Source organism: Girardinichthys multiradiatus, chromosome 17 (genome assembly GCF_021462225.1).
Source record: "Girardinichthys multiradiatus isolate DD_20200921_A chromosome 17, DD_fGirMul_XY1, whole genome shotgun sequence".
NCBI classification, from domain to species: Eukaryota; Metazoa; Chordata; class Actinopteri; order Cyprinodontiformes; family Goodeidae; genus Girardinichthys; species Girardinichthys multiradiatus.
In genome coordinates, this window is record NC_061809.1 from 19,304,004 (window position 1) to 19,329,986 (window position 25,983).

The 25,983-nt window shown below is 40.4% G+C and overlaps 1 protein-coding gene across 7 annotated transcripts in view; it reads right to left on the reverse strand.

Annotated features, from left to right (window-relative positions):
* Window positions 1-20,875, reverse strand: part of LOC124882982 (protein arginine N-methyltransferase 8-B-like) — a 29,127-nt gene extending 8,252 nt beyond the window's left edge. For 4 of the 7 annotated variants that reach the window (XR_007042049.1, XR_007042048.1, XR_007042051.1 and 1 more), the window contains exons 1-7: window positions 20,522-20,875; window positions 17,260-17,484; window positions 15,788-15,943; window positions 10,344-10,407; window positions 8,810-8,952; window positions 8,407-8,494; window positions 1,053-1,168 (exon numbers count right to left, since the gene is read on the reverse strand). Coding sequence is in view for 3 of the 7 variants with exons in the window: in XM_047389744.1 (XP_047245700.1) it covers window positions 1,053-1,168; window positions 8,407-8,494; window positions 8,810-8,952; window positions 10,344-10,407; window positions 15,788-15,943; window positions 17,260-17,484; window positions 20,522-20,590 (861 nt within the window). In the remaining 4 variants the exon portion in view is untranslated. The remainder of the gene's footprint in view (window positions 1-1,052; window positions 1,169-8,406; window positions 8,495-8,809; window positions 8,953-10,343; window positions 10,408-15,787; window positions 15,944-17,259; window positions 17,485-20,521) is intronic. The other 3 variants (XM_047389744.1, XM_047389743.1, XM_047389742.1) reach the window with 2 other exon arrangements.
* Window positions 20,876-25,983: the final 5,108 nt, after the last annotated feature.

Below are 25,983 nucleotides of genomic sequence, written 5' to 3' on the forward strand. Positions count from 1 at the left end.
TTTGTTGTCTAACAAAACTATGAGGCCTTCACAGAAAAGCCAGATTTATACTAATTGTAAATTATGCACAGGTCGACTAATTAGGTGTCTTCTACAGGTAACTCTTTGCTTTGATTTTATTTAGGTGTATCAGAATAAAAGGGGCTTAAGTTGTAATTTAAAAAAAAATGAAAACCATGCATCAATTTTATTCATCCACTTCACATTTACACACTGAGTTGATCTGTAACATAAATCTTTTTTAAATACAACAAAGTCTGTGGCTATAAAGTGACAAAAAATTATTTTGCAAGGCTCTATAAGAAGGTTTAGGGAGTGATAAATCATTGCCAGATGAGTACTTACTAACAGTCAACCAACTTTCCAATCTAAGAGGTATATCACCTTTTTGAACATAAAATCAGGATTCCCATCAATTCAAGTGACTGAGACTCTATTTCATTCCCAGTGGTGACTCAAGAGTCACTTGTGACGTTTCACCAAAGCACATGTGAAGAAACGTAAGGAGACATTTCTATTCACTGAGATCGAGGTCTGACATTGTTTAATTCAGAGATTGGAGAAGTTGAAAAAAAGACAGTGATGAAGGAGAGTGTGAAATAAGATACGAAAAGCTAAGAAAATGAAATTATTGGCTAATCCAAACTGAACGAAAGCAATAAAAGAGTACGTGATGAAAGAAGGAATAGTGGAGACACAACAAAGAAAAGCTATAAATCTCTCTGAATGCTCTCATACTCTCTTCATTTAGGAGATGAAAGACAAGCCAGTGTTGTGTCCTGGAGGAAGGAAACAGAGCTGCTGTCTATTACAACTTGCCAGAAACACCATTATGTACTAGAAAATAGCCTCAGCGGACGGGAAACATTCAGAGATGCTGGAAGTGATAGCTGTCTGCAGCTTTCCAGAATTTGAGCACATAAAAGATTCCACCTGGATGTGTGCCATAAAAATAGTTTGTTGGGTTTTCTTTGTCAAAGTGTGACACAATCTGACATGAAAAACAAAAATATGCCCACTCTTTCTTGGAAACCTTACTTGCACAGACCCACCTTTATGAGGCAGGCATTAGTCACCACCTGCTTTGGATCAACCACATCCACCAGAGGTTCTTTGATGGCAACATTGCGAATGCAACTCATGTCGAACCCATATACGTTTTCCCACCCTGTTATACACAGAAACACATTTCTTACACACATGCTCACAGTATGCACTTTTATTTTTTTGCATGTTTAAAACATGCTCGCCTTGCTCAGTTCTGGCTCCGGCACAAAGCATTCAGCCCAGATCAGTTTTTCTGTCTATCTAACTTCTGCGTGAAAAAAAAACTTTATTAAAATAAGCTCCAGCCTCCTCCAGTATGTCTTGGATGTTATTATAGTTTGGACTGAAAATATACCAAACAACCTTTCCCTCCCCCATTCCCTCTGTCCCTCCACTCCACCTATTTTGTCAGGGGGCCCAGACGCTATGTATGTGTGGCTGAGGAATGCAACACCAACGCATAGAAACTAAAAATAAAAATCTGAAGGTTTTGGATGGACTAAATTCTTGTGGGATTTGTGTGAAAAGAATGCAACAAAATATTAATGTTTTTAGATGTGATAAAGCGGACCACCTGTGCAGCGAAAGGAAAAGTCAGAATGAGCTATTCAATGTCGATACTAGACTGAGTGGCACCTTTAAAATGAATGCTTTGATCTTGACCACAGGTTTAAGCTCGGACCTGCAGCTGTGGCAGCTATTTGAGCACATGAAAGCTCTGCAGAAAGCTGAGGCATAATCTACAAAATGATTTCTTCTTTAAGGGTAAACCTTAGGTAGCATAAATTAGCAAATATAATTAATTTCTATTGATTCATTTCAGTAATTAAATTCAAAAAGTGACTCATTCTACAGTAAGTGACAGATTTTAAGTGTTTATTTCTGTTATTGTTGGCGATAATGGCTTACAGCTAATGAAAGTCCAGCGCTCAGTTTCTCAGATAATTAACACATAAGACCAATGACAAAAGATTTTTAAAACAGGACTGTATTGTTGTGTTGTACAGCAGTCATTGACACCCTCCATGTGGATAGCAAGCCACAAAAGGTCCTTACTAAAATAATTGGCTGTTCACAGAGTGCTGTATCCAAGAATATAAATGGGAAATTTGAGTGGTAGAAAAGCAGCACTAGCCATTAGAGGATTGCCAATCAAAGCATTCATGAATTTTGGGGGAGATTTACAAGGTGTAAACTGCAGCTGGAGTTAGTTCTTCAAGAGCCTCCACACACCCGGATTCAGGGTATAGGGTGCAAGTATTGCATTGCTTGTGTTAGGCTACTCCTAAATCAGTGCATCAACATCAGAAAGTCCTACTTCACAAAGGACAAAAAGGACCTGACTGTTGCTCAGTGGTCCAAAGTACTCGTTTCGAATAAAAGTACATTTTGCATTTTACTCGAAAATCAGGGTCCCAGAGTCTGGAGGTTGAGGTTCAATATGACGTTTACGAAGTAAGGGATGATTTGAGGAGCCATGGCATTCGCTTCCCTCTACTGACAAGCTTTATGGAGATCCTGATGTCACTTCCCAGCAGCACTGGGGACCTACATACGCTACCAGAAGTACTAACAGCTTTAATAACCATAGTATATCTGAGCGTATTTGACGAGCTTAACTAACAAGGCCTAAACTTCACAGAGAACCATGCAGACAAGCTGAAGGCTACTATTAAAGCCACGAGTCTCCTTAACACCATAGCATAGCTGCAGACTGTTTGCCTCCGTGCTACACTGCATTGATGCAGTAATTAATGCAAAAGGAGCCCTGACCAAGTACTGTGTGCATATACTATACAGTACATGGCCATTTCTTTACTAAATTTGTTTTTTTTATCTAATATTCAAATTTTTAAGAAAATTGACATTGAAATATATAAGTTTATATTTTGAGCCGAATGATTGATATAGAATTAACTTTTTGATTTCTATAAGTCAAATTAAGGCACTTCTTCATATGTTCACGTCTATAAATTTGAAATGACTAAAACTTATTGGTTGCCCTCTTTTTCTATGTCTTTAACATCTCCTTCCACATTAGTACAGGCATTATGGACACTATAAACAGGACACTTCTTATGGGCCTTAAACCCTACGTTCCTGGGTGAAAGTACTTTGTCCTCTATAATCCTCACAGGGACTTTGTTTTGCTTCATAGAACCTCAGGTGATCTGCTCTAAATTGACACCTTTACAATGATTTGCTACATATAAAGACAGAACCTAATTCCACGGACACTGGGAAAAAATTTCTAGCGGGGTTTGATTTGCATGAAGGTGCCTCCTTGCTCTTTCTCTTTTGGAAGTAACATCATAGAGAGGAACTTGAAATGCTTTTGCTGCCTGAGAAACAGATGAGAAAACAAAAGTGGTTAAATATTTTAGGACGTGAGGAACTGTATGAATAAACAGCTGATCTTGATTGTTGTGTTTTATAAAATTGTACCCAATTTATGTAGTAGACAGTAAGTAAAACATAGATGAATGCATGGATTGATGGGTGGGGGAAAAAAAAGAAGTCCGGCTGTGTCGTTTGCAAATGGCTGCACAGAGACTTGCAAAGTATAGCGCCCTTGACACGTACCTAGCACCAGACGTTTAAAAAGTTTTTGAACATCATCTTGATTTGCAGTAGCCTAATCGCACACAGAAAAATTCTAGCCTTTAATTTAGGGGCATTCATTTAATAGCTAGAAAACTCATGTTAATAACTATTGTTTTTAACAAAATCACCAGATGACATAGTTATTGGTACTTCCAACAATCCTTTTTAAAACAAATGTACCTGAATCATTTTTTTAATTTGCATTTTACTTCTTTAAAGTTGATCCCAGTGTCTAGAAACTTTTAAATATTAATCAGTGACTTCAATTTTCCTGGGGTTTCATGGCACAGTAATTCAGTTTTCTTGGCTACACTTCAAAATTGTAAAGACAAGAGAACATGCAATGTAGTTAAAACAAAGTTAATAAAATTAGAATATAACACAACTTTTTAGAAATAAAAAATTCTGGAAAAGCTTGTAGCCAATCAACTCACAACAGTACCAGAGAGAATTGAGCCGTTTAATAAAAATTCAGACTTTGAATTAAATATTTGCATGAAACTGCCCTGATGAGAATACACATCAATATTCAGATGGCTTCTGATGCTGATGGCTGTTCTCCACTAGTACTCCTTGATCTTAGCTCCACCTTCAATACAGTTGGTCCTTTTCGTCCTTACAAATAGGTAAGGTTAGTGAGTGGACGTATCAGTTGTGGTCTAGACTGGTTCATATGGTACCTTAAGGATAGGAGTTTTGCTGTTTCTCTTGGGGACTCTGTGTCTGATCCCTGACCTCTGGCTGGTGGTGTTTCACAGTGGTAGTGCTGGGACCAATTCTGTTTTTCCAGTATATGTTGCCTTTTGGTCATATTAAACCCACTTTCATTATGTTATATCACTTATTTTCAGGTGATGTACAACTGCATTATAAATTTGGTCATAGCAAGATGTCTAAACTCAAGATCTTAAGCCAGTTATAGGCTAGATGGCTGAAAGTTTCCAAATAAATTTTCAAAATACCAGGTAAACTGAGTGGTGTATGCTTAACAGGAGATATTGAGATGCTGATTCATGCTTAAATTTCATCCCATATTAAAACCGCATACGGTCCATTAAAAATGTTTCAGCTAGGTTAGTTACACCTACAAATAGGTATTCCCATGTCACTCGCAAGGTTACTTCATTGGCTTCCAGTGACCTACAGGATCAATTTTAAAATACCATCTCATATAGGGCACTACTTGGACAGACACTCGCATATCTCACTGACCTCATCTGTGTCCACACCAGCTTTTTCTTGCTCACATCTGGTATTTAAACCCACTGTAGGTCTCTCGCCTGAAGATATGTGGGGACAAGTCATTGCTTCTACTGCTGCCAAGCAGGATGAAGTAGCCTAATATTAGGAATAGCCCTGAACTCAAACCAGTCGAAAATGTATGGAGTCTGTGGCTTTCTGTACCAGCATCAGATCTGCTGACAATGTGGTCAGTTTTGAGTCCCAGCTCAAGACACTTTCTAAACATTTCCATATGGGTGATTATGGTGTTGCCGGCCTTCATACTTTTAGTTAGACCCACTCATTTACTTGATGTTTGCACTGTCTCAGTTCAATGCTCAGTTTTGATGTTTTATGACTTTTGCTGTAAATCACTTTGTGATTTCATATGTGAAAAGTCCTATATAAATAAAGGTACTTACTTAATTACTCACTTACTAAACATGAAACAGGAGACTTTTTTGTTATAATTTATCTGAGTAATTTAAAAAGAAGGAAAAAAACAACAGATACAGTGCCTTGCGAAAGTACTCGGCCCCCTTGAACTGGTCAACCTCTTGCCACATTTCAGGCTTCAAACATAAAGATATAAAATTTTAAGTTTTTGTGAAGAATCAACAACAAGTGGGACACAATCGTGAAGTGGAATAAAATTTATTGGATGTGTCAATCTTTTTTAACAAATAAAAAACTGAAAAGTGGGGCGTGCAATATTATTCGGCCCCCTTGCGTTAATACTTTGTAGCGCCACCCTTTGGTGCAATTACAACTGCAAGTCGCTTGGGGTATGTCTCTATCAGTTTTGCACATCGAGAGACTGAAATTCTTGCCCATTCTTCCTTGCCTGGGTACGTTTATTTGTGAACCATTCCATTGTAGATTTGACTTTATGTTTTAGATCATTGTCTTGTTGGAAGATAAATCTCCGTCCCAGACTCAGGTCTCTTGAAGACTCCAACAGGTTTTCTTCCAGAATGGTCCTGTATTTGGCCCCATCCATCTTCCCATCAATTTTGACCATCTTCTCTATCCCTGCTGATGAAAAGCAGGCCCATACCATGATGCTGCCACCACCATGTTTGACAGTGGGGATGGTGTGTTCAGGGTGATGAGCTGTGTTGCTTTTATGCCAAACATATCGTTTTGCATTGTGGTCAAACAGTTCGATTTTGGTTTCATCTGACCAGAGCACCTTCTTCATGTTTGGTGTGTCTCCCATGTGGCTTGTGGCAAACTTTAAACGAGACTTTTTATGGATATCTTAGAGAAATGGCTTTCTTCTTGCCACTCTTCCATAAAGGCCAGATTTGTGCAGTGTACGACTGATTGTTGTCCTATGGACAGACTCTCCCACCTCAGCTGTAGATCTCTGCAGTTCATCCAGAGTGATCATGGGCCTCTTGGCTGCATCTCTGATCAGTCTTCTCCTTGTTCGAGATGAAAGTTTAGAGGGACGGCAGGGTCTTGGTCGATTTGCAGTGGTCTGATACTCCTTCCATTTCAATATGATTGTTTGCACAGTGCTCCTTGGGATGTTTAAAGCTTGGGAAATCTTTTTGTATCCAAATCTGGCTTTAAACTTCTCCACAACAGTATCTCGGACCTGCCTGGTGTGTTCCTTGGTGTTCATGATGCTCTCTGAACAGAACCCTGAGACTATCACAGAGCAGGTGCATTTATACGGAGACTTGATTACACACAGGTGGATTCTATTTATCATCATCAGTCATTTGGGACAACATTGGATCATTCAGAGATCCTCACTGAACCTCTGGAGTGAGTTTGCTGCACTGAAAGTAAAGGAGCCAAATAATATTGCACGCCCCACTTTTCAATTTTTTATTTGTTAAAAGAGTTTGACACATCCAATAAATTTTATTCCACTTCACGATTGTGTCCCACTTGTTGTTGATTCTTCATAAAAAATTAGAATTTTATATCTTTATGTTTGAAACCTGAAATGTGACAAGAGGTTGACCAGTTCAGGGGGGCCGAGTACTTTCGCAAGGCACTGTATGCAGTGGCTTTGTACACAGGTGCAAAAGTAATGTCGGAAGGGATAATATGGCAACAGATAGGTACAAAATGGGGGTATAAATTGACCCGAGCCGTAATATCATATTTTCTCAATGTTTAGCCATCTGTGCGGTTACAAAAAAACTTCTGAATTATTAAAATAAATGCCCTTTCTGTTCTGTTTTTTCACATCGTCTCTCATTTACTCGCTACACTGGGCCTCGCTAATTATGTTGTAATTTACTGCACACTTTGGGACACGTTTCCTATTTAAACTTGACAGCAAATTTTTAAATCTGGTTCCAGAACATGGTTGCCTAGTAATATTAAAAAAGTATGTTATAACAAAGACAACATAAAAAGCACTTTCATTCATTTATATATTTGACATGAACATGGTTTCATCTCCTTTAAGTTAGGATTCTAAAAGTTTTTGCAATTTTCCAAATGCCACAATAATTAAAGAGAGATTTGTTTATTATGTTTTCCAAAGTCAGAGGTTTACATACATTTCCTTAGTAGCATTGCCTTGAAACTCTGTAACTTGGGACAAACATTTACTATATCCTTGCACAAGCTTATCCCAATAGTTTGTTTGAATTTGTCCCATTCCTGTTGACATGACTCATGTAACTGAGTCAGGTTAAAATGATGCCTTGCTCCAATACACCTTTTCAGCTCTGCCCAAAAGGTTTCCATGGGACTCAGATCAGAGCATTTTGATGGTCACTCCACAGCATTGACTTTCTTGTCCTTAAGCCCCTTTGTAACCTGTCTAGCAGTTTATTTGGGGTCATGATTTCAATTCCATGATTCCTTGGGATGTCCAAAGACATCTCAAGGTGTGCCTCAAATTAGTAGTTAGTGTTTGCAGCTTAAAAGAAAGGACCCTACCTGGTATCCCACTCAGGAAGGCTAAACAACGCAGAGCAGTGTGATTTTGGGACATCACTGCTGAGTCTACTAGAGATATCGAGGACATAATCGGTGAAAAATCACCCACTTGACAACCCCAATGTCTGTGTAGCATCCTTAAAGGAAACACAATGGAAGTCACTGGGTATGGGGCCAGGTGTTAAATTGGCACAGAGAAGAGGATTCCCCCTGCCATACATAGTCCCTAGGCACTTTGGACTGACAAAATATCCTTTTTATTTGGAGTCATTGTATGTAAACTTCTGAATGTAAAGATAAAAAAAACGATAAAAAAAATATTCTTATTCTGGCATTTTAGCAAACAGAAATCATTTTGGTAATCTTAACTGACCTAAAACATAAGACGTTTAGCTTGATTTATTGTCAGACAATGAGAACAATATGTGTTTTTATACAGGATATGTAAATAATAGTGACCAAAATAATGCTTAAATTAGCTTTACGAAGTCAAAATTAGAGTTCTTAAGTAAAGACAAGTTCTTGCTATATTAACTTCACCTTCATTATAGTCATCTCACAAAGCATTGGTGAGAATTAAACATAAAGCAAACAGACGGCAACAAATCATGAATAATTACTTACAATGAATCTTGAAGTCCTTGTACTGCCTATCTTCAATAGCTACCACATAGAGAGCTGCTCTGTCTGGGAACATCAGGCCTCCAGGTTTCTGCACACAAGACAGACTTCAGGTATCCAGAGCACAAACACAAAGGCCATCCATCATTTTCATTGTTCGCACACCTGGCATGTAATCGAGGATCACATGTGCTGGCTTTAAAGGCCTCCAGCTGTTACAGAGGTTAGCGACAAAATAATTCATGCGTAACCTCAGCATCTGGGCATGCACTTTACACAGTAAGCCCCCTACTTCATCACTGTCTCATTTCTTCATGTGCCAATAGCCTCATTTGTCCTTTCAGGCAAACAAACATGGACATGCATTAAAGGCCTCTGTCAAGCAGTGCCATCAATGTGGTCATACCAGCCATTTGTCTCTGGCGAAAATGACAGTGTTCAGCATGGACTCATAGAAGAGACAGTAACCCATCCACTCCGAGACAATGATGTCCACCTTCTCCACGGGTAGCTCTACCTCCTCCACCTTGCCTTTGAAGATGGTGATGACTGTACCGTGAACAGAAACAAGGCGGCAGGGGACAAATTACTTCCACATATCTTCATTCTCATAATGCAAATTAACAAAGATTCATGCTGGGTTTGTAGCTTAAGGTATATGGTCCAGTTTATTAAATATTTTCATGACCAATGTTTTATGTCTTGTTTTCTCATGCCACTCAGATACCTCTGATTCATACTTTCCATTTTTATTTATTTTTTAGGCATTAGAAGCCTTTATCTTTCTTATTGAGTACCGTCTTTATTTTGAAAGTGAGGTGACAGAAAATGAGGTGGAGAGAGGGGGAAGAAGGACCTACACTCAAACCTGTGACAACCGCGTCCAGGACCAAAGCCTCAGTACATGGGACGCACGCTTAATTCCTGAGCCACTGCTGGACCTATGCTTTGCCTTTTTATATATTTTAAGTCATGTTTTATTGCTATATTTTAAATGCAAGTAAAATAGCAAACAGATCTGACAAAAATTGTCTAAAAGCTTTTAAACAAACAAAAAAAAATCACATTTTGTATTATATTCCTAAGTATTTGTCATTATTGATGACTAATACTACAGAGCTGTAAATAAAAGTATTTGCCCCATACAGATTTAATCTGTTTTTGCTTTTTTGTCACACCTAAATCTTTCAGCATATCAAGAAAGTTTTAATATCAGACAAAGATAACCTGAATAAACCCCAAAAGCAGTTTTCAAATAATGGTTTAATTAGATATGTAAGAATAAATAAATATCCACACAACATGACATGACCGTGAACAAGCTGTACATGCTCAAAAAAAAATGAAATAATCCAATATATAAAAATGTGGTTTTAAAAAAAAATGATCCTCAGTGATGTAAAAGACCTATTACCAGTTACCATTAACTCTTAAGGGTGGCACAACCAGTTAATGATTTAGGGAAATACTTTTTCACAGCACAATACTTCTTTATTGATACATATACTAATAGCTGTTCATGGTCTTTTCAATAAGTCTGTACATTAAATATTTTTTTTTTTTTTTTTTAGAATTTGAGTTTTTCTATCCTAATTTCATAAGCTAAACAGTAACAACTGAATTAAGCATAATATGCAGGTTGTGAAACTGCACTGTCTGTTCCCAATCCACCATCTGTCTGGCTCAGGGTGGGATAACGATGGAAATAAACCCCTGTGATGGAGCTCTGATTGATGCCAAAGACCATGATTATTTGACAACGGAGACGAGCTGCCAGTTAACCATCAAGAACGGTGACTAATACTGTCAAGCGTGACCATAAAGATGGAAATATGCAAAAATTTTCCACGCTCCTTCTAACCCCAATGTCATGGCATAGTCCTACATTAAAACAGATAGACAACTAAGCACTGGAAAATGGAAAATCCCTTTTCACTCACCGTTGTGTAGGTGATTAGACTTGATAATCTTCTCTGAATATTCAGATATGCTTGAGCATTCGATCTGCAGGAGCAAGTGTGAAAACACACACTGGGTATAAAATAACAGTCTGGTCTTGAAGCTGTCAAATGTTTCTTGAAGTGTTTACACAATGTGTGGGTATATAATTTAATGAGACATGAACAAGTGGGAGACAAAAAGCTCCCACTACATTACGGAACCTACATTGCCTTGAAAATGTATTCACACCCCTTTAACTTTGTTACATTTTGTAACATTACAACCATAAACTTCAGTTTATTTTATTAGGATTTTAAGTGATTGATAAAACTCAGACTGGTACACAATTGTGAATAAAAAGGAAAATGATATGTGTTTTCAGAACACTTTGGACATACAAATCTGAAAATGTGGCCTGCATGCATTATAGAACCACCTTTGTTGCAGTTACAGTTACAATTGTCTTGGTGTACGTCTTCACTGCTTTTTCTTGCACCATCACGCCGCATTTAGCTCCATCCATCTTCCCATCAACCTTCACCAGCTTCCCTCCCCCTCCTGAAAACATGCTGCCACTGCTATGTTTCACAGTGGGGTTGATGTGTTCAGGGTTATGTGTGGTGTCACACACGGATATGGACATCAAAACACCTCTGAAGGAAATGAGCCGCACTGGATTTCATAAAGGGGCGCCTGATTAAAAGGGTCTAAATACAAATAAATGCTGCATATATATATATATTTAGGAGTGGTTTATGGTTTTTCTTCCACTACACAATTAAGTACCATGTTGTGTTTGTCAGGCACATAAAGTTGCAATAAAATACGCTGAAGCTTGTGACTGTAATCTTAAAAAAAACATGAAAAGATTTAAGGTGTATAGATACTTTAGCAAGGCCCTGTACATACTGTTAAAATAAGCAATGTTTGCAAAGAACCATTAATCTTCTGCCTTTTCTATAAATGGTTCTTGCTTCTTAGTTGGATAATATCCATCAGTAGAAAGACCAGGAAGGATGCTACATTTCTTCATACCAGAGCTGTACAGTGATGTTTACATGTACCCCTTGAGGTAATACGTAAAGGCTGAATTTAATCAAACTCTGCTAATCCATCTAAAAATTAATATTCCTTCTGCTACAAGGCTTTACAATCATTAGGTATAATGAAATTTATAAATCAAACTTGCAGCCTTTCTCTGGCAAAATGTACCCCTCTACCTCTGTGTTCAAGACTGCCTCAGGTAGTGAACCCTTCATAATAAACATTTGTGTTCCTTAAGTCAGTGCTTTATAGTAGCAAAAGATTCACTCATAAAACAGAAAAAAACAAAGTAATGTGTTTCAATGTTTTGGTTTTTTTTTCTCCCTGTAGCTTGTTTTGTATATTCAAAAATATGGATGTGGACAACATTTGTATCCATCCCCTTTACTCTTGATAACCCAAAATAAAATGTACTTGTACTCGTACTCGTACTCGTCGTCTTCCGCTTTATCCGGGACCGGGTCGCGGGGGCAACAGACTCAACAGAGACGCCCAGACGTCCCTTTCTCCAGACACCTCCTCCAGTTCCTCCAGGGGGAGCCCAAGGTGTTCCCAGGCCAGCCGAGAGACATAGTCCCTCCAGCGTGTCCTGGGCCGTCCCCTGGGCCTCCTCCAAGTGGGACGTGCCTGGAACACCTCCCAAGGAAGGCGTCCAGGAGGCATCCGGTATAGATGCCCGAGCCACCTCAACTGGCTCCTCTCGATGTGGAGGAGCAGCGGCTCTACTCCGAGCCCCTCCCGGATGGCCGAGCTCCTCACCCTATCTCTAAGGGAGTGCCCGGCCACCCTACGGAGGAAGCTCATTTCAGCCGCTTGTATCCGGGATCTCGTTCTTTCGGTCATGACCCAAAGTTCATGGCCATAAGTGAGGGTAGGAACGTAGACCGACCAGTAAATTGAGAGCTTTGCTTTTCGGCTCAGCTCTCTCTTCACCACAACGGACCGGCACAGCGCCCCCATTACTGTGGCAGCCGCACCGATCCGTCTGTCGATCTCCCGCTCCATTCTTCCCTCACTCGTGAACAAGACCCCGAGATACTTAAACTCCTCCACTTGAGGCAGGAACTCCCCTCCAACCTGAAGAGGACAAGCTACCCTTTTCCGGTCGAGAACCATGGCCTCGGACTTGGAGGAGCTGATCCTCATCCCAGCCGCTTCACACTCAGCTGCGAACCGCCACAGCGCATGCTGTAGGTCTTGGCTAGAGGGGGCCAGCAGGACCACGTCATCTGCAAAAAGAAGAGACGAAATCCACTGGTCCCCAAACCCGACCCCCTCCGGCCCTTGGCTGCGTCTAGAAATCCTGTCCATAAAAGTTATGTACAGGACCGGTGACAAAGGGCAGCCCTGCCGGAGTCCAACATGCACTGGGAACAGGTCCGACTTAGTGCCGGCAATGCGGACCAAACTCCTGCTCCGCTCGTACAGGGACCGGATGGCCCCTAATAAAGGGCCCCCGATTCCATACTCCTGGAGCACCCCCCACAGGGCATCACGAGGGACACAGTCGAATGCCTTCTCCAGGTCCACAAAACACATGTGAACCGGTTGGGCAAACTCCCATGAACCCTCGAGCACCCTGTAGAGGGTGTAGAGCTGGTCCAGTGTTCCACGGCCGGGACGAAAACCACACTGCTCCTCCTGAAGCCGAGGTTCGACTATCGGTCGGACTCTCCTCTCCAATACCCTGGCGTAGGCCTTACCAGGGAGGCTGAGGAGTGTGATCCCCCTGTATTTGGAACACACCCTCCAGTCCCCCTTCTTATGAAGGGGGACCACCACCCCAGTCTGCCAGTCCAGAGGCACTGTCCCCGACCGCCACGCAATGTTGAAGAGACGTGTCAACCATGACAGCCCTACAACATCCAGAGACTTGAGGTACTCAGGGCGGATCTCATCCACCCCCGAAGCCTTGCCACCGCGGAGCTTTTTAACCACCTCGGTGACTTCAGCCTGGGTGATGAAAGAGTCCGACCCCGAGTCCCCAGCCTCTGTTTCCACCACGGAATGCGTGATGGCAGGATTGAGGAGATCCTCGAAATGTATCACAAGTAATTTCCTTCAGAATTCACCTAATTACTAAATAAAGCTTACCTGTTTGTAATTTAGTAAGAGGTTAGTTAGAGCTAACTTGCATCACGAAGGCCAAGTAACACAGCATACAGGTCAGAGATAAAATAGTAGAGATGTTTAAAACAGGGTTAGGTTAGAAAAGCAATCTTTGAAAGTCACACAAGACACTGCGTGGAGTATGGTGCAATCTGTTGCACTGGATCTTCTTTAGAGATATCAGATTGATGACCCCAAAATGCATGCCACTCCTTTTCAAATAAAAACAACAAACAATTTATCATGTTCTATCCATTTAAAAATTAGCCTCTTCATTACATAAAATCTCAATAAATTATATAGAAGCTTTGGTTGTAAATGTACAATTTTAAAAAGTACAAGTGGTGTGAACATTTTTTGCAGGTCCCTGTGTCTCAGTTTTTAGTTTTAGTGGCCAACATAAAATGTCATAGCAGCAACATAGCAGTACTTTTTATTTTTTCATATAAAATGTCAGGTACTATTTAAATCTGCATGAAAAGCTTGATTTAATTAAGTGGACTTGAACGGATACAGTGTACAGGTGATTACAGTATATGCCGTTTTGATACAATATTGTACAGGTCCTTCTCAAAATATTAGCATATTGTGATAAAGTTCATTATTTTCCATAATGTCATGATGAAAATTTAACATTCATATATTTTAGATTCATTGCACACTAACTGAAATATTTCGGGTCTTTTATTGTCTTAATACGGATGATTTTGGCATACAGCTCATGAAAACCCAAAATTCCTATCTCACAAAATTAGCATATCATTAAAAGGGTCTCTAAACGAGCTATGAACCTAATCATCTGAATCAACGAGTTAACTCTAAACACCTGCAAAAGATTCCTGAGGCCTTTAAAACTCCCAGCCTGGTTCATCACTCAAAACCCCAATCATGGGTAAGACTGCCGACCTGACTGCTGTCCAGAAGGCCACTGTTGACACCCTCAAGCAAGAGGGTAAGACACAGAAAGAAATTTCTGAACGAATAGGCTGTTCCCAGAGTGCTGTATCAAGGCACCTCAGTGGGAAGTCTGTGGGAAGGAAAACGTGTGGCAGAAAACGCTGCACAACGAGAAGAGGTGACCGGACCCTGAGGAAGATTGTGGAGGAGGGCCGATTCCAGACCTTGGGGGACCTGCGGAAGCAGTGGACTGAGTCTGGAGTAGAAACATCCAGAGCCACCGTGCACAGGCGTGTGCAGGAAATGGGCTACAGGTGCTGCATTCCCCAGGTCAAGCCACTTTTGAACCAGAAACAGTGGCAGAAGCGCCTGACCTGGGCTACAGAGAAGCAGCACTGGACTGTTGCTCAGTGGTCCAAAGTACTTTTTTCGGATGAAAGCAAATTCTGCATGTCATTCGGAAATCAAGGTGCCAGAGTCTGGAGGAAGACTGGGGAGAAGGAAATGCCAAAATGCCAGACGTCCAGTGTCAAGTACCCACAGTCAGTGATGGTCTGGGGTGCCGTGTCAGCTGCTGGTGTTGGTCCACTGTGTTTTATCAAGGGCAGGGTCAATGCAGCTAGCTATCAGGAGATTTTGGAGCACTTCATGCTTCCATCTGCTGAAAAGCTTTATGGAGATGAAGATTTTATTTTTCAGCACGACCTGGCACCTGCTCACAGTGCCGAAACCACTGGTAAATGGTTTACTGACCATGGTATCACTGTGCTCAATTGGCCTGCCAACTCTCCTGACCTGAACCCCATAGAGAATCTGTGGGATATTGTGAAGAGAACGTTGAGAGACTCAAGACCCAACCCTCTGGATGAGCTAAAGGCCGCTATCGAAGCATCCTGGGCCTCCATAAGACCTCAGCAGTGCCACAGGCTGATTGCCTCCATGCCACGCCGCATTGAAGCAGTCATTTCTGCCAAAGGATTCCCGACCAAGTATTGAGTGCATAACTGTACATGATTATTTGAAGGTTGACGTTTTTTGTATTAAAAACACTTTTCTTTTAGTGGTCGGATGAAAATGCTAATTTTGTGAGATAGGAATTTTGGGTTTTCATGAGCTGTATGCCAAAATCATCCGTATTAAGACAATAAAAGCTCCGAAATATTTCAGTTAGTGTGCAATGAATCTAAAATATATGAATGTTAAATTTTCATCATGACATTATGGAAAATAATGAACTTTATCAGAATATGCTAATATTTTGAGAAGGACCTGTATATAACTCTTGAAATAATGTAGATGACGTGTCTTTGAATCATGGCCAACAACAATTTCCGCAGCTGTTTTTGTGAATTGCAGCATGTTTGTGGACTGTAGGTGCATCTCTTCGCCTTACCCCGTACACATGTTTGGCACCGGCATTGGCAGCAAACATAGAGAGGATCCCTGTGCCACTGCCAACATCCAGGACGATTTTATCCTTGAACACATGCTTGTTGTGGTACATGGCATTGCGGTAGGACAGTGTCCGCACCTCGTCTTTCAGCATCTCCTGCGTTAAGGATAATAATAATATCTGTGACTTATACAGCCTATTCAATCCTGATCTAATGATCCAATCAAAGAATAGCTTGATTCATAAAAATGCAGACACAAATTTGCATGTAAGTACATTATTTGCTTCTGTGCATTGAGGTAGAAAAAGCATAATCCAGGCCAGAAGCTTTGGTGACATAAGTAAAACACGAAGTCTTCGGGGACTGCCTGATATCCATCTCCCTTAGCTCATTCACAGATCCCACTTTCTTTCCAATCTTACTTTGAACTCTTTAATCAGGACACACTCTTTGTCTCTAAGCAGACAAAAAGCTGACCCACATGCTAAATAAGGACACTATTTAAAAAAAAGGGGGTCTATACGTCCCCAAACGTTTTCACCATATTTTTCTCACACATCAAGGTCATTAGTTGGGCTACTTCCCTTGCAGTTCACTGCAGATTATTGTGAAAGGCAGCAGAGATGGTTTTCACTTATGGAGTGCTGATAATGGACTATTACACAGCCTCTGGGAGTCTTTCCTGCTAGTTGATCATGAAAAAACCCTGTCTTTTGTGAACTAAAACATGCTCCATCAAGACAGAAACTTCAGCCGCTCTCCATTTCCTTTAAAATTTCACTGCTAAAACACACTGTAGATCTTGGTATTTTGTAGATGGACAGGTGCATTGTTGTAGATTTCTGTCGGATTTAAGATACTAGTTTTAATTTATAGGATAATAAAATATATTTTTATGGCAGTTGATGTTTGATTTTAGGCTTACAGAATGCATAAAAGCAGTAATTAAGGTTTGAACTTTTTGTAATTTGGTAACTTCCAAATATAGATTTTAAACTTGGAATGTGGCATTATGTCATTGTCTACAGGCAGAATGCATCAGTTCCTTTTCTAGACACAGAATATCTACACATATAGTGCCTTGCAATGTTAGTTTTGCACACTTTCTGTTTTTTTTATGTAAAATATATATATATATGTGTTACATTCCCATGACTTTTCAATTATGCGCTACTTTGTGTTGGTCGCAATAAAATACACTGAAGTTTGGGGTTTGTAAAGTGACAAAAATGTGAAAAGGTTTAAATAGTATAAATAGTTTGTGCAAGACACTGCAGAAGACATGAACTAAAGCCTGTCTTTTCATGGAAGGCATACTGTTAAATCACATGGGGGGGTTTGACATATCCCGCTTTTAGAAGGTCAGATTATAAGGGCTGAAACCCATTGGCAGAGTTTAACAGGAAGCATCTGGTGTCATTCTTCTACTTTAATCACACCGTGCTTCCCACTGTCAGCCTAGTCTGCCTACCTCATGGATGCCAAAGTGGGCATAAGAGTCAAAGTAGTAGTCCCTTGATGTCATTTCCTCCGGGCTTATGAACTTGGCAATCTTGCCTCGTCCAGGACAGGTGGCAAGCACTGCTACATGAGGCGTGTGAGGAATGCACGGCACATGATGGGTAGTAGGCACTGGTTTCGGCAGAGGGGAGGGCTGTGCAGATTGGGAAAGAGGGGACTTGACAGGCTGTTGTCTCTGTGAAAGAAGTAAAAGAACAAAATGGGGGTGATTGAGTTTCTGTCAGAATTTAAATATTAAATAGATCAAGGGCACAACTGCAGGAGTACAGGTCCTTCTCAAAATATTAGCATATTGTGATAAAGTTCATTATTTTCCATAATGTCATGATGAAAATTTAACATTCATATATTTTAGATTCATTGCGCACTAACTGAAATATTTCAGGTCTTTGATTGTCTTAATACGGATGATTTTGGCATACAGCTCATGAAAACCCAAAATTCCTATCTCACAAAATTAGCATATTTCATCCGACCAATAAAAGAAAAGTGTTTTTAATACAAAAAACGTCAACCTTCAAATAATCATGTACAGTTATACACTCAATACTTGGTCAGGAATCCTTTTGCAGAAATGACTGCTTCAATGCGGCGTGGCATGGAGGCAATCAGCCTGTGGCACTGCTGAGGTCTTATGGAGGCCCAGGATGCTTCGATAGCGGCCTTTAGCTCATCCAGAGGGTTGGGACTTGAGTCTCTCAACGTTCTCTTCACAATATCCCACAGATTCTCTATGGGGTTCAGGTCAGGAGAGTTGGCAGGCCAATTGAGCACAGTGATACCATGGTCAGTAAACCATTTACCAGTGGTTTCGGCACTGTGAGCAGGTGCCAGGTCGTGCTGAAAAATGAAATCTTCATCTCCATAAAGCTTTTCAGCAGATGGAAGCATGAAGTGCTCCAAAATCTCCTGATAGCTAGCTGCATTGACCCTGCCCTTGATAAAACACAGTGGACCAACACCAGCAGCTGACACGGCACCCCAGACCATCACTGACTGTGGGTACTTGACACTGGACTTCTGGCATTTTGGCATTTCCTTCTCCCCAGTCTTCCTCCAGACTCTGGCACCTTGATTTCCGAATGACATGCAGAATTTGCTTTCATCCGAAAAAAGTACTTTGGACCACTGAGCAACAGTCCAGTGCTGCTTCTCTGTAGCCCAGGTCAGGCGCTTCTGCCGCTGTTTCTGGTTCAAAAGTGGCTTGACCTGGGGAATGCGGCCCATTTCCTGCACACGCCTGTGCACGGTGGCTCTGGATGTTTCTACTCCAGGCTCAGTCCACTGCTTCCGCAGGTCCCCCAAGGTCTGGAATCGGCCCTTCTCCACAATCTTCCTCAGGGTCCGGTCACCTCTTCTCGTTGTGCAGTGTTTTCTGCCACACCTTTTCCTTCCCACAGACTTCCCACTGAGGTGCCTTGATACAGCACTCTGGGAACAGCCTATTCGTTCAGAAATTTCTTTCTGTGTCTTACCCTCTTGCTTGAGGGTGTCAATAGTGGCCTTCTGGACAGCAGTCAGGTCGGCAGTCTTACCCATGATTGGGGTTTTGAGTGATGAACCAGGCTGGGAGTTTTAAAGGCCTCAGGAATCTTTTGCAGGTGTTTAGAGTTAACTCGTTGATTCAGATGATCAGGTTCATAGCTCGTTTAGAGACCCTTTTATTGATATGCTACTTTTGTGAGATAAGAATTTTGGGTTTTCATGAGCTGTATGCCAAAATCATCCGTATTAAGACAATAAAAGACCTGAAATATTTCAGTTAGTGTGAAATGGATCTAAAATATATGAATGTTAAATTTTCATCATGACATTATGGAAAATAATGAATTTTATCACAATATGCTAATATTTTGAGAAGGACCTGTATATGGAAGGGTGTCCTGTAAATATATAGATATAATAAAGGCTGTAAAGGAAACTCATAGCATCTTGAACTAATTTATGCATTGAGGTGACAGCTAATGTAAACCTGTTTATTTTTTGCATCTCTGTTTGTACATAACTTCAGGCTTAACACAGCAAATACTGATTCACTGTTATCTTAATCATCTAACCTGCTGATTTAATTGCACATAAAAGAAAAGTAAAAGAGGCACTGATTTTAAATCCAACAGAAAGTAAAGATAAATCACTGGCAATAGCTCAACTGAACATTTTCACCAATACTGCTGGTACTGTTTATACAACAGTAAAAAAAAAAATATATATATATTTTGTTTTTAGGCTATAACGTTTCCATAAGCAAAGCAATATTTTTCGCCATTTACTTCAGTTGTGTGGTGCAATACGTTTCATTTTGTAAGACTGAAGTACATTCCATGAAATAAGAATCCACATAGATTTATGCTAATATAAACTTAGCATAATGCAAGAGAGATGCATATGAAAGTCTCTCAGAAAGTTAATGATTGGTTTATACTACATGTACTTATTGTGGCAAAGGATGCTGGAGTAGTTGAGGACTGCGAAGAAGCTCAGGATTTTCCACCTGACAGAGCTCAGGGACAAAAGAAACTGAAATTACAGTGTTCCCTAATTGTACTGGTAGATTGCTGTAATTAGGTCTGCCTACCACTGCGTTAATTGATGAGTATTCTCATTTTTCTTTAGTGCTATGAACAATATGAACAATATTAGAACATACAACAATATGTGGCCATATTTATTTTACAGCATTAGTTTACTATTAGATCTCACACTGTTTATACTATTAGTTTGTCACAAATGGTTTTGATCTAGACAACGTTGTGCGCCTCACAAACACCTTGAAAATGCATGTTTCAGACACTGAATACATTTTTTTGCTTGCATTACCTCGTTTATGGAATGGCTAGAAATGGAATAGCTGCAATCTAATTCTTTACACTGCCGGTAAGTTAGTGAAAGAGGCGGGTTCCGTTTCAGTACCAAGGACAGAGGACACAACCACGTTAAGGATCTTTCTGCATCCGAATCGAAAAGGTTCTGCACACTGTACCTTGCACTACTGCTGCTATTATATGAGTCTGCTAATATACTTGTAGACTCAGCCAGCATCTGCGGGACAATGAGAAATCCCCCTTCCTTATAGATCAGCAATGTACCCTTCCTGTTTTTCGTTGCTCTAAAAATAAAGATGCATATCAGTCTAAACTCAAATATGTTGTCGCTATAACAAAAACAGAGCAATCTGAGAGAAACCGCGTTCAGGACACCGCAAGGTCCCCTACCTCCGAGCTGTCCGCCTCCGCCATCTTCCGCCGTAGCAGCAAACACCGCGACGAATGCCTCAGTCCCATGAGAGCCGGCGAGATTTAGGCAAAAACTCTTTTAAGTGTCTAGAATCGTAGTAAAGACGTGTCAAAAAGAACAAAAAGGCTCGCAACATATAAATTCAGGGCGTTTAAAGATGAATAAAGTCATGACAATAATCGTTTCAGGTTCATCTATCTTCGTCTATACAAAAGTTTGGAAGTTATGCGGTTAATATAAGCAAGGTGAAATGTTCTTTATGTTCCATAGAGTGAATGTGAAAACAGGTTGTTTTAGAGGGAGGACTCAGTGTGGGAGGACTCGGAGTCTATTGGCTGGAGACACCGTGTTGCGACTGAAAGGTTGTAGGTTTGATGCCAGCAGGAGAGTCATCATCATCATCGCTCCTTGCGAGCTTTTCTGAGCTGGAAGACAAGAGTGCCACCCCACGACCTAAAATCCAGCAGCGTCCCAGAAACAAATCTCCTTCAGCTGCGTCTCCGCTCCACTTCTTCAGCGCACAATACATATTTGGCACAAATATGATTGTAATTAAAGTAGCGCCTTTTCCATCATTTTTGCACAGGGAAGTCCAGGGTTATGTGCTTAATCCGCTTGGGGAACTTCAAACCGTTTTGAAGTGTGAGAAGAGGGAAAAGAGGGATGCCAAAACAAAAAGTGGTGACAGACTTCCTACGCACACTGAAAAGTAACAATCGCTCTTTTTGTGATGCATTAAAGACTACCCATTGTTGTATTATTGTCACAAAAAATAACACTGACAATAAAAACACAACACAGTGATGAAGTATGGATCTCCACGGCAGGATTTTTAGAAAACACAAAGGTTTCAGCCTTCTGGAGAAAGAAAACTGCTAATGATATCACAAGAGGCACACAAATCAAGCTGATTTACTGAAATCAAGAGGAACTGACGCCACTAAGATTTGAACCCTTGCTGAAAGAGAGAGAAATGAAAGCCAATATGTGTATGGCCATTAAGTTTGTACTGTCCCCTACAGTGGACAGCGCAAACTACAATGTTTTGCTTCATCCATTCAGAACACAAGCAAAGATATTTAATGGAGGAATTTGCTTAAAAATGTGCAAAGAGGAAAAAAAAAAAAAAACAACAAAAAAAATATAATAAAATGATGTACTTAAAAGAACAGTTGAATTATGTATAATGTGATGTCTCTGGAGGCATCCGTGCATGCAAGCTTGTTTTGGGGAGGGTAGATTTTATCAAAACTACCCTAATTATCCTGCCCCCCAATTGTAATACATTAGAGACACAAAAGGCTTTGGGGGTGTGGGTGGGGAAGACTGCTGTCAGAGGGCTGAAGATTATACAAACACAGGTTTGTATCTTATTTATGTGGGCTGTCTACTTTCATGTCAGATGCAGTCTTGATTTCATAAAGTGAATTAGGATATCATGACATATCCTTTTTGAAGAGCAAAACTGCCCTATGTCGACAACCAGTTTCTCCACTTGTGCCTGAAATTAAAAGTGATTGAAATTTCATACTTTCTTGATAAATATTCACTTATAAAAAGCTTTTGTGCTAATTGTAAATAAGCTCATCTTACATAATGATTTAAAAATGATGCTGCTTTGTAATTTTAGACATATTAAACTTGGAAAAAAAAAGTAATCAATTGTGACGTATAATATTTTATGACATGAAATATCTTTTTTTCATGCATTTTTTATTTAAATTAATCAGCTTTATAGTTTATCCCGCTACCCTTCACTTTGTGATGTACAGAATTATTTTCTTCTTTTCCCCTATTATTTGTAAAATTGCTTTTGATCTTGGGTTCTAAATACTTATTGTTAAGTTCTGACTTTTCAATTAAGCTTGGGTTTGGGTTAGCTTTAATAGCTAGCATGAAGGTCTGCTCCAGTGTGCTCCAGGCAGTGTGAAATATGTGATTTTATCTGATATTTTCATTGTGCTTGAGGAGGTGTGGAAGGTAGGTGTTGATTTTATGTTACTGCTAATTTTACACCTGATGTACAGTAGACATGTAAAGGAAACATTTATCAGTGCATATGCAAATTAAAAACAAAAAAAAATATTTAAGTCTATTTTAAGGTATGCCTACATCTTAGTAAGTGACGTCAATCTAAAAGTCCGGTATTTTGAAAATTTACAGAATATTGATATGTGTTATAAAATATGTTATAAAATCTGTCCTAACAATGTCAGTGCTCACCCATAGGGCTAAGAAAGTATAATAATAAAAACATCCTTCAGTCTTTCCAGTGAAAGTACTGATTGGCTGTCCAGTCTAGCAATTGTAGCTCCACCCACAAAACATTTGAATAAACTAAAGAAAGCAGTTTCCTAGGACTCCTGGTACTACTAGTGATTACTTTAATATTTGTTCTGTTTTTTTTTTTTTTTCTTGCAGTAAAGCTGCAGCAGGTAACTTAGATGTACACCATGAAAACATATTTTGATTTTAAACACAGCAGGCTTTGAGTTTGTTTCAAACAGTCGGATTCAGTATTATCTCATTTTTTCCTTGAGTCTCCCGACATTTGTTTCCTTACTCTGTTGCTGATTTAGGTCACACATTCATCCTATCACTGCACCGGAGAACAAATTCTCTCACATCTTACTTCGACCTCATGACTCAATCATTCTAATTCAATTTTGAACCTCATTATATACAGTGTCTGGCACTCCAAGCCCTCATAAGCAGAAATGTGTTCAATGAAGCACTTTTATTGGAATTTTCTCACATAAGCGAGACCTTATGAAAGTTTTGGAATTCTTATTTAATGCTACATTCTTCTAATCAAACAGGCTTTTTAAAAAGTACAGAGGCTTACAAAAGTGCAAACCTCTCTATTACACTTTGATAAATTATTTTAGGCAAAACAAAATGCTGATAGACCCCTGCAAAAAAACCTGAATGTTAAAATTAAACCAAAGTGTGCTTTAAGACAGTTTTAGGTGAAGGGATGTGCACACTAATGAAACCAGTTTATGACACCTCTTTTTTATGACACATTTTTTTTACTTTCTACAAATGTGTTTGTTTTTAACTGTTCATGATATTAATTACAATGTTTGTAGAAGAATTCTGAAATGATTTGTCTTATTTTTATTTCTTTACATCACAAAAGACTATTCAACAGGGGTATGTACGCTTTTTATTTTGTACCCAAGGTATCCAGGAATCCAGGTGTATGTTGTCTTCGCTTCGCTTCTGTTTTCCTGAGAGAGCAGGTTTTGGGCGGAGCTGCTGTAGCCTTCACACCTGCAATGGATCAGGCTAATCAAGGGACATTAAAAGGTGCTAGTTGCCGGACATCTGATGCCTCAGTGCCAGTCTTAGTGGTACCTGACTAGCCAGACTGCTGCACCTCTAACTGCTCTCACATCCACCAAGACCACTTATTCCTGGTCCCCAGAAGCCAAAGCCGCTTTAAATGAACTAAAGAAATGTTGAAATTGAAACGAGAGAAGAATAGTGACCAGCGAGACTGTCTAGGGTTGAGACTTTTGGGTGATTGCAGGTATGAGAGGTTCTTGTGGTTGGTCCAAACCAGCACTTGGAGTTCTGTGCCCTCCAACAAATGGCGCCATTCCTCAAAGGCTAATTTAATAGCCAAAAGTTCACGATCTCCAACATCATAATTTTGTTCTGTGGTATTGAGGCAATAAGAGAAGAAGGCACAGGGATGGAGTTTGTTGTCCTTGTCTGATTGTTGAGAGAGAACCGCCCCCCACACCAGAGTTCAAGGCATCAACCTCTAAGATGAAATGTTTGAGGGGTTGCGGTTGAACCAAGACTGGGGCTGTTGAAAAATTACCACCCAGGTTGCAAAAATACTGTATTATGCCGTCAGTTCTTCCCTGGGGACGAAGGACAACCTGAACCCAATTTACCCCCACATTGCTGCATAGGAGCACTCACTTGGGAAATTGAAGAAATAATCAACCAAGCCTGTTAGGTTAATTGGTAACTCTAAATAGCCCTTAGGTGTATGAATGAGTGTGTGCATGGTTGTTTGTGTGTTGCCCTGCGATGGACTGGCGACCTGTCCAGGGTGTACCCTGCCTCTCGCCCATAGACTGCTGGAGATAGGCACCAGCTTCCCCGTGACCCACTATGGAATAAGCGGTAGAAAATGACTGACTGAATCAACCAAGCCCTCCTGTCTGAGCCAGATCCTAGCACTGGTCCACCAAATCGCACCAACGTCACTTCCTCCGTCCAATCCAAGGTCATCCTTGCATCTGACGGGGGGTGGGGTGCTTGGCCCTCGGGAGCATCTGCTGTAGCCTTCACACCTGCAATGGATCAGGCTCACCAGGGGAGGTTAAAAGGAGCAGGTTACTGGACATCTGACGGCTGACTGTCAACCTTAGTGGTACCTCTATCCCTCCGTGCGTATTGTTACAATTGTTCAGTCTTGAAGGTCCTAACCTTGGCTTCTCTTCCTTTGTGCTCTCCAGAAACCTCCTGGTCTTCACTGTTGCTAAGCAAGGCTCCTAACTCATGCTCCCTGGCTCAATAACCTTATGGATCTCAGCACGACTACCGGCACACCCAAGGCTTCTTGCTGGCTCCTCACTCTCTAACAAACAGCTCCCCACTTCCACCGCTCAGAAAGTCACCCTGGATGCAGTTATCTCCCTCCAGCCTGGATCTCCATTACCACCATTAAGCAAACCATTAATCACACTGTTAACTCCTCACCCTGCGCATCTGATCACCTTCTCTCTCCTCCTTCCCTCAGTGGCGTGCCAGACTGAACCACTGAAATCTCTTCCAGATCTTGTGCAACTGACTTCTCATCATAAACTGTTAAACTTTACCAGTCTCCAGAAAGTTCCTGCATGTGGGTCAGAAGGCTATCTAGCACTATGACATAAGCTTTCTGTTAGAAACCCAACTTAAAATAAACTAATTTGTTGAATTAGAAAAATGGTCTCATGTCCCGGTAATGAAAGATGAAACCCAATGTAACAAACCAGGTTGTAGTCATACTTATTGGTGAGCCTCATTATCAGCAAAGCTTAAGCACATCAGCCCACGCGTTACATTCGCACTCATAGCACACACACACACACACACACACACACACACACACACACACACACACACACACACACACACACGCAGACACACACAGACACACACACACACACACACAAATCAGTGTGGAGGCAGGAGCACGCTACTATTGAGCGATTTGCAAGCTTAATAAAGCTGTTTACATGACAAAAGCTGTGGGTATATGATCTGTCATGCTTTATTTTAAGTCATGTAAAAAACAGAAAACTGCAAGTACTATGAGCTCACTCATGCAAAACAGTAGATTTAAAATTGGACACTGAGTAAACAGTGTTTAGTCAAATTTAGGTGTAGAAAACATAACATTATTATTAGCATGTTTAGAAAATTTATACCTTTA